The 8,592-nt window shown below is 37.3% G+C and overlaps 2 protein-coding genes across 7 annotated transcripts; one reads left to right on the top strand and one right to left on the bottom strand.

Moving 5' to 3' along the window:
- The first annotated feature begins 389 nt into the window (after positions 1-389).
- On the top strand, positions 390-2,478 carry LOC147514556 (calcium uniporter protein 3, mitochondrial-like). Its single transcript, XM_086583880.1, has 2 exons — positions 390-1,031; positions 1,812-2,478. The coding sequence occupies exons 1-2, from the start codon at positions 516-518 to the stop codon at positions 2,307-2,309; spliced, it is 1,014 nt and encodes a 337-aa protein (XP_086440006.1). The 5' UTR covers positions 390-515; the 3' UTR covers positions 2,310-2,478.
- Positions 2,479-3,877: 1,399 nt separating this feature from the next.
- LPAT5 (lysophosphatidyl acyltransferase 5) lies at positions 3,878-8,357 on the bottom strand. 6 transcript variants are annotated; one of them, XM_086583830.1, is made up of 5 exons: positions 8,214-8,357; positions 7,438-7,627; positions 6,705-7,358; positions 6,261-6,391; positions 3,878-4,414 (listed from the first exon to the last, which is right to left on the bottom strand). In XM_086583830.1, the coding sequence occupies exons 3-5, from the start codon at positions 7,274-7,276 to the stop codon at positions 3,966-3,968; spliced, it is 1,152 nt and encodes a 383-aa protein (XP_086439956.1). In that variant the 5' UTR covers positions 7,277-7,358; positions 7,438-7,627; positions 8,214-8,357; the 3' UTR covers positions 3,878-3,965. The 6 variants fall into 6 exon arrangements, with proteins under 6 accessions (XP_086439956.1, XP_086439988.1, XP_086439972.1 ...); XM_086583862.1 differs by lacking the exon at positions 8,214-8,357 and adding an exon at positions 7,960-8,129; XM_086583846.1 differs by lacking the exon at positions 8,214-8,357 and adding an exon at positions 7,919-8,107.
- Positions 8,358-8,592: the final 235 nt, after the last annotated feature.

The raw sequence follows: 8,592 nt of genomic DNA, 5'->3' as shown, positions 1-8,592 counted from the left end.
TAAGTCCAGGTGGTTAAGTTGGAGACATGGACCTATGAGGTTATGATATCCCGTGGACAGCATTTCTATGCCTGTCCACAAATTCGTTCTCAACTTTTTTTTTTTAACTAAAGAGAAAAAAAATGTTCGTCAAAAAAGAGAAAATGACTACTGAGTCCCCTTGACTTACTCCAAATTAGATACAGTCCATACATCAACAGTTCAGCGTCTTCCGTTTGTGTGTACGTGACACCAAGGGCATTTCCGTCTTTTGACCTATTTTCATCCAAGTGTTCGGTATTTCTATAGCATCCCATCTAAAATTCTGAAACTATTCCCTTTTACATCAAAATTACTTTTTCTTCATCTGTTTTTTGCTCTGTCCTATATATATATTAAGACTGACACCTTCACATTTCATGCACTTCTTACCAACAAAAGCAAGAACCACAAGAACAAGTTCCTAAATCATCGGAAGCTCCATAGGGGCATTCCACCTCTTTAATACGTCTTCTTCTTTCTCTTGTTCATCAGCAATGGCGCTTCGAAGAACTTTATCTCATCGTCTTCTTCACATAAACCGAGCCCACTTACCATTCTCACCCACATCAGCAAAAACTACAACTCCACTAAGTTTCACAAAACCGACCGAAAAAAATGTAATTTTCGGCAGGTTTCTTCAGAGTCGAGCGTTAGTTCAATCCGCGATGGCCTTGGACTACTGCTCGTCTTCGCCCATGATGGAGAAGTTGAAAGAAATGAATGTAAGTAAAGATAGACTCCGTTTCGATGGACTAATGAGTCCAACAAAATCAAATTATTTAGATGGAATAAGTGTGGATGATGCACGTAAGTTATTGAGGTTGGCCCAGTTGGAAATGTTGAAATCGAAACTTAAACAGATTACGAAGAGTAGTATCCCGTATACGGAGTTTGTTCAAATATGTACGGAAGGGTCTAGTCGTGATCAAGGATTGGAGTTTGCTAAGATGTTAGATGAGTCTGGCGCTGTTATTGTGATCAAAGACAATGTTTTCCTTCACCCGGACCAGGTAATTTAATCGTTTTCTTGTTCTGTTCTTTCTTTTTCATTATGTTTGTCAGAAAACGATGCTCTTCGGAAATCGAATTTTCTTACCAGATTGATAATGACCCTATTTGGAAATGATTTGTTGAGGACGAAAATGCCCTTGAATAGCAATTTCAAATGATATGGACTTTATTTTTCCTTGTGTGGGCTTCTATTGGCCTTGTATGGAACTCTTGGTGGTGTGGTCACAGTTCGATAACTCAATTGACTATCGGTGACCATAGAGAATAAAATCCCTATCACAAGGATGTAAAGTCGTGCCAGTGGCTTTGTAGACCATTCTAATGATTTCTGATTTTGAACTTCAGCTGACTTTGATGTCAGGCGTTTTCTGCTTAGCAAGGTTGGTCCACAATTTGAGCACTTCAGTGGAACCACTTTGAAGCATACCCGCATCCACCAAGCAATGGGAGCGCGCTATATTTCTTGGTGGATGCAGCGTGCACGCTTTTAAGTATTACCAAAAGAACTAACAGAAATCTGCGCCATATTTTCTTCATGTTACCCCTGCAAAACATGGTTTTGGTGACATGAAAGTTCCATCACTTTTAACTTTTGAGCTTACGTCGTTCTTTGTTTGGCAATACTTTAGGCTAATGTTGGCAACATTTGCCCAAATTGCTCGAGAGTGTGACTAGATATCATAGACACAAAACTTTTGCTGCACTTGTGGCTATTGTGCATCGTTAGGACATCATAGACACAAAACTTTTACTGAAAATTGATTTTCTTCTTGTTACAGGTAGCAAAAGCAATACAAGGTGTGATTCCCTTACCAATAGTGCAGCCAAGCGATTCAAGAATGCAAGAATTGGAAAATATGGAAAAGGAGAAACTGGCCATCGACAGAGAAGCAGATGCGCTAGTACGAAAGGAATTGTGGTGTGGGTTGGGATTTCTTGTCTTCCAAACTGCTGGGTTCATGAGGCTAACCTTTTGGGAACTTTCATGGGATGTTATGGAACCTATCTGCTTCTATGTCACTTCCCTGTACTTCATGGCAAGCTATGCCTTCTTTCTAAGGACTTCTCAAGAACCATCCTTCGAAGGGTTCTTCCAGAGTCGATTCAGAGCGAAACAAAAACGACTAATGAAGGCAAAGAAGTTCGACACGGAAAGGTTTAATGAGCTAAGAAGAGCGTGTTATCCTCACTCATTGGATCAACAACCAGCTTCAGCACTCCCTACATGTACATCCTATAATAATTCTGAAGGATCGATATGTGCCATGCACAATTAGCCCAGACCAAGAAAATAAAATTTTGATGAAGACATACAAGAGAGGAGAACTTTTAGTCAATTTCCTCATTCTGTGGTCTAATTTTAAGTGAGGATTAGTAGGGACATAATACAGTTAGCACATAATTTTAGTTCATAAACATGAAATCCATAACTATCCATTAAGCGGCTGTTTGATTTTGAATTTTTCTTTTCTGTATATGATTGGTCACTGAGCTTAGAAATTGATGGTTTCATCATATGGAAAAGCCTTGAGATTTCAAATTTTCACCAATAACACATTCAAAAATGACTACGATTGCAACCATCTCCAAGGTAATCCCAGCTGGTTAATACACTGAGATAATACGTGAGCCACACCAAAGTACTTGAATATTTATCTAGTCCACCGAATCACAGAATTATGTCCAAGTAAAATCTAATTATCCTCAAATTTTCTCCAGTACAAACGATTTCCATATGCCGAATTGCTAACAAGGGAACTGATACGGATTTGTTCACAAGACCTGCGACCGTCTATCCTAGAACTAAGTCTGAGCCTTGAAAGTCAACTTCCAAGGAAACGCTCATAAGAAGTTTTAAAAAATGACACACACTAGAGACTTGATTATGGTTTCGACCAAAAGTAAACGGAATAAGTTACTCTTTACAGAAGTCAACTCCCAGAAATTGACACCAATATCACATGGCTGCTATTGCGGAAAAGAGTGTTCAAAACATTTTCACCATCAAAGGTTATTTCGGGTGGGAGTGATTAGTGTGTAGTTGTGTACATATGGAAAAGTTATCACGAACCAAATAGCATCAAATTCTTATTCTCTTATTGGAGAACGTAACACAATCAAATACAAACTGAATGGCTATGAATCAAAAGCCTTAATAATATTTGAACATATTCTCAACTGTCAACTAGTAGATTAGCTATTCCATATCAAAACCTTTAAACGAGCCTGGACAATGCAACGATACATTCACCAGTCCATATAAACGGATAAAAATTGAGCATAAGAATATCTTATCGACCAAACACAACTATAAAGATACAATTATCCACATGGTACAAGATGGCATGCATTATTCCCAATACAGGGTCGTCTATTACATTAGGAATAAGCTACCTACAAGAATTATTGAAAGATATCAGGGCAACGACTCTGCAATCCTAATTTCAAATCACATACAATTCTGGTACTTCTTAAGTGGTTCAAAACCAAAACAGAGAAAGTAGGAATAAAGGTCCTTTTGTACAGATTAAACCAAAGATAATATAATTCTTGAAATCTCTTCAAAGGAGTGGTCATGGATGTATGGGAAGACGATCTAATAAATTGAATAGTAAAAAAATCTAACGACATGATATAACATATATATCTGGTCGCATGCAGGCCTCAAGACTTTGGAGGTCTCCTGCAGGACCACATATTTTGCATCCTACAATCTGATAAATTTTCTGTAATGTGCATGTCAAAATGCCATTCATTGTGGAAGGGGAACATGTAAAACATTAATCACTTAGATTAATAAACAACAGAACCCACCATCAAGTGGTGACTTTGTAAAATAAGCTCAGGAATCGAAAGGTACCATATCATTTCTGCAATTGAGTACAACTACAAGACATCACAAAATTCGAAAAACCATGGATCTCAGTTGCAGTTTACTCATTACATGATTTTTTGTCAGAAAACAAGGAGTACATACAGCCTACAATGGGAACTGGTCGAATATTGAAATACGTAGCAGTTGCCAGATAAGCACAACTTAAAGCTACATATATTCTAAACCAGAAGGATGAAAAGAAAGTGAGATATGTACATGTTCCAGTGAAAGCAATTACTGCTGCAAAATTTACTATGCACATCTGTGTTGAGAGCTCTTCCTCTGCTCCTTGATTAGGAAAATGACCTTGTGCTACAAAATCAGAAAGCTTCTGATCCTTGACGCGGAACCTATCTACCAACCATGCAGCAACCTCAGTTTCAGAGATCGGTATCTCATCCAAGGGGTAACGTTGAACATGAATATGAACTTCAGAAGGATCCACACCAAAGACATTGTCCATGAATGACGGGCACCGATGCTTGTACCCAATAGTGACATCATAAACTACATATCATGACCACAAAAAACAAAAAACAAAAACAGCAAAATAAAAAAACATATAAATTAAGAAAAGGTAAGACAACCAGCCACGATAATAAAAATGAGAAGACAAAACACAAAACAAGCCATAGTTTGGTAGTAACTAATTAATGTCACCACCGCATCAAAGATCACAGTTTTCTTTTCTATCATTTGGTCATTCTAAGTTTCCAACAAAAATACATATGCATAGATATAACTAAGCATTAGATATGAAAAACACTTCTGCAACCCAACAAATAAATATCCAGAAGACAAGATTGCCAAACCAATGATGTCAAGCATTGCAAACTGAAGAAGTAAACTAAACTCTTTTAGCTCCACAAAACTTAAAAAACAGCAGTACATCCTAGTCCAGCCTTATACAGAAATGTATCCTCAAATTATCTCACTATCAATGGCCAGTTTATAAAAGGAGTCAATTCCCAGCTCAAACTATCTCAGCAACCTAAAGTTGGACTGTCAAGGTACCACTTCTAAGAAATTTATCCAGAAGAACAGAAATAGGAATTTCTCATATACAAGCAGGAAATCATTAATCACCATCAAATATCTATTAGATAGACACATTTTTTTAAAATTTGTATCCAGAGAATCAAAGGACGAAATGGATTAGTCCATTTGGTTTCTTTCTTTTTTTTTTGCTGGAAATTTGGTTTCTCATTGCTGCCTTAAACTACCTATCATATAACATCAATCAGATTGGATGTGGGTCACTTCCTAAGGCACAGAGCACACTCCAATTAAAAAACATGAAGTAGTTTGTTTTTTCATTACCCAACATTCTGCACCAATGGCATAGCACACCCGAATTAACCTCCACTTCAACCAAGCTCTTCTTATATGGGTAACATCTTCCCCAGTCTTCCCATTTATTGAATGATGGGCCTAAAATATCAAAGGGGATCACTTTTAAACAGTTTTTTTCCCACAATTATTTTTGAAGCATCATGTGTTCAAGCGCTTCCCCTAATGTTGCACCACATACTTTGTCCTGCTTTAACTTGTTCTTAAATCTGTTGGACTCTAAAGCATCTGTCTAATGTTCTAAACTTCATCATTTTCTTTCTTCGTAAAATCAAACAATTAACTAATACCGTGCCAACAGAAAATAGCATAAAACCAAGGGACCTCTTTTTGTGTGGGCAGTCAACTAAGTGTGTAATGTTTAAAACTTCATCGCTTTCTTTCCTCGTAAAATCAACCAATCAGCTAATACCGTGTCAACTGCAATTAGCATAAACCAAGGAACCACTTTTTAGGTGGGCAGTCAACCAAGTGTCGACCCTTGAAACATATATTGCCTATTCATCTGTCCACAATAATGTAATAGAAAGAAAAACTATGAAAATATAGCAAATTAGTAGAGATAGAGGCAAGTGCAATGCGCACCAAGAAAGCATTGAGCAGGGGTTATCCTCCATGTCAGAAAATTATAATGAACTTAATGAGACTGCTCTAAAACCAAATTATCAATCTTGACAATACAGATTCCACGATTGATTTCTCTCCGGCATACAACTTATTACCAACAAAATGAAGGTTTACCCGCTGAAAAAATCAGTTCCACTAAACAAACTGATATATTATATTTCGCTTACTATCATTTCAAACATGGCTATCATAGCATGAAATGCTCTATGGAAATCCTAGCTACCAATAAAACACAATGTTAACCAGCTGATCATTTTTATTTTTCATTGTCTCTGACTCACAAAGGTAAGTACTAAATCACAATATAGATTAGGGTAGCAAGTAGCAACACTTCAGGGAAAAGTGGAACAAAAATCAAACCCAGTAACCAACAGACCTGCATCCAAGGAGCTCCTCAAAGTAGTCAAGCAGGCCGAGAAACCCTTCGTTTTCGGAAGAAGGACATTTTTCAGGATAGGCAAGTTATTCTCAGCAGCGTAGTTTTGACTTCTTATGCACTTCTGTTCTCTGCGAATAAAGCAAAGTAAATTCCATTTTGTTTATCACCAAAAAAGAATATTAACTGATTTAAAAAAAGGGATGTAAAATACAATACAGAAACCATAGTATCTAAGTACTTCAGGACAACACTAGACTATACTATATGCAGTCATGGGACATGAATCTGTACAATTATTTGTGTTATATCTTGATGAAATTATTATTTAATAGAGCTCAAAATTATGATGGACGAATACAATATTATTTAAACTTTAATGACATCAAGCAAGTAAAAGATAATTATGTGCAGAGAATGCAATAGGAGAATATGTGGTATTACGTAAAATCAGTGCCTTCTGGAAATACAGCCAGCCACAAGGGGTCTTGGGGATCAGTGAACGTCGAAAGCATTTGACACACATTTGATTCATCAACTTCCCATTTCCGCTCCACAGAAATGAACTCCACAATATGAAATACCCAACCAAAGACGGGTAATCTCATCAAACTGCTTTTAAGAATATATCTAATGTATCCTATGCGCCCCTTCCGCAGTGCCAGGTCCCACAGGTACATCCAATCAACCTCAGTTCTATGATTTGCGATAAGCAAAATCCGTTCTTTTGCTGGCACAGTCTCTCCCGAAAAAGCCACCTTGGTCCTGTTTATCTTCTCAAAAAGAAATGGCCATAAAGCTAGCCAAGAACCAAAGAAGAAGGATGTCACCTTCCTGCTATAATGTATGCTACACAGCCGCAACAACACAGCAGTTACAGGAGCACAATAAACCAACATCATGAACGCTGTTGAAAGTATCACCAATAAACACAATAGACCCCTTAGACCCCTAACAGCAGTTAAAGGTCGATGCTTGAGACAAGCATCTGAATTACGAGAGCTACAATATTCCATCTGCTTAGCTTAAAGCCTCCCTCTCAAATGCATCTGAAACCATTCACCATAGATTCAATTGTCCAGAGTCACTGAGTTGTTCCTATCAAGGAGAACAGAATATGCATGCTTAGTGCCGAATCCTCTGCAAAACAGAACTTCTTTAAAGACTAAATCCATACCTGGCCAAGCCGCTGAGCATGAGGACAAGGATTCAAGTACTGACAAGTGACAATAACCATCAACCGTCTTGGATCCTTATTTGTAGCATAAAACCAAAAAACGGTGTTCTAAGGAGCACTATTGCTTACAAAGCTTGAAATTGTAACGGGATAGTTAATCAACAAGCCATAGTATCTCGAAATGCATTACCTGCAAAGATATGTAACAGAATGAGACTTACGTATATAAAACAACCATGCTTTCGTATAGAATATGAATGAGGTTTTCACATGGCTACATTCGTAATTCATTTACCAAACACTAATTTAACAGGACACCCTTAACTCAACACTAAACACCTTGGTAAAGTTGAATATTGAGCTCAATCCTCCTAACGGCCAACAGGCCACTAAGCACCTTAATATATATATATATTATGATAGCATCAACCGAAATAGATCTGTAGGTTCAGAAGACCTACTACACAAAGAAACTACACACACAGACTCCAAACATGTGACGTGACATCCCAAACCAACTACCTCCCCAAATCTAGACTAAAATAACTCTTCCCGTCTATATCATTACTAGACTGGTCAACCATGTTTTTCTTTCATTTTGCATCTTTGTTTGCTTGTTATATATATTCTTCCTTGGTTGGTTTTTGCAATCCTAACACTCTTTAACATTAGTATATATATCATCCTCAGACATTATTAACACTCTATGCATTACTACTAAATATCTAACCTTTTACAGTAAGAAACACAAACGTAAAAGTTTTTTACGATCTAACCTTTTTCTAATATAAGCTTCTGCGGCAAATGGGGTTGGACGAGAGAATGAGAGATTGAAATATATATATATATATATATAATAATAATGATGATCTCTAAACTTAGTGTACGTGTGACGTATGGTGGCTGTTGTTGTGATAACGTTTATTTGTTGCTGATTTGTTAATGCAAAACGATTCTTTTTTTTGTTTTGGGGGACTCGGTGTCGCTCGCACAGTTCCACACTTGTCCGTTACGGGGATTCATGTATTTTTCTGTTGTTTTCAAGTGGCGGGGAATACGGGTGTTAAAAACAGCCCCAAAAAGCCCTCGCCCAGACTAGGTCCATGGGCTGAAAAACATCTGCTAATCAAACAACCAATTATACAACCTACGATA

This window comes from Coptis chinensis, chromosome 2 (assembly GCF_015680905.1).
Source record: "Coptis chinensis isolate HL-2020 chromosome 2, ASM1568090v1, whole genome shotgun sequence".
Classification (NCBI taxonomy): domain Eukaryota; kingdom Viridiplantae; phylum Streptophyta; class Magnoliopsida; order Ranunculales; family Ranunculaceae; genus Coptis; species Coptis chinensis.
This window is presented reverse-complemented; position numbering and strand designations above follow the sequence as displayed.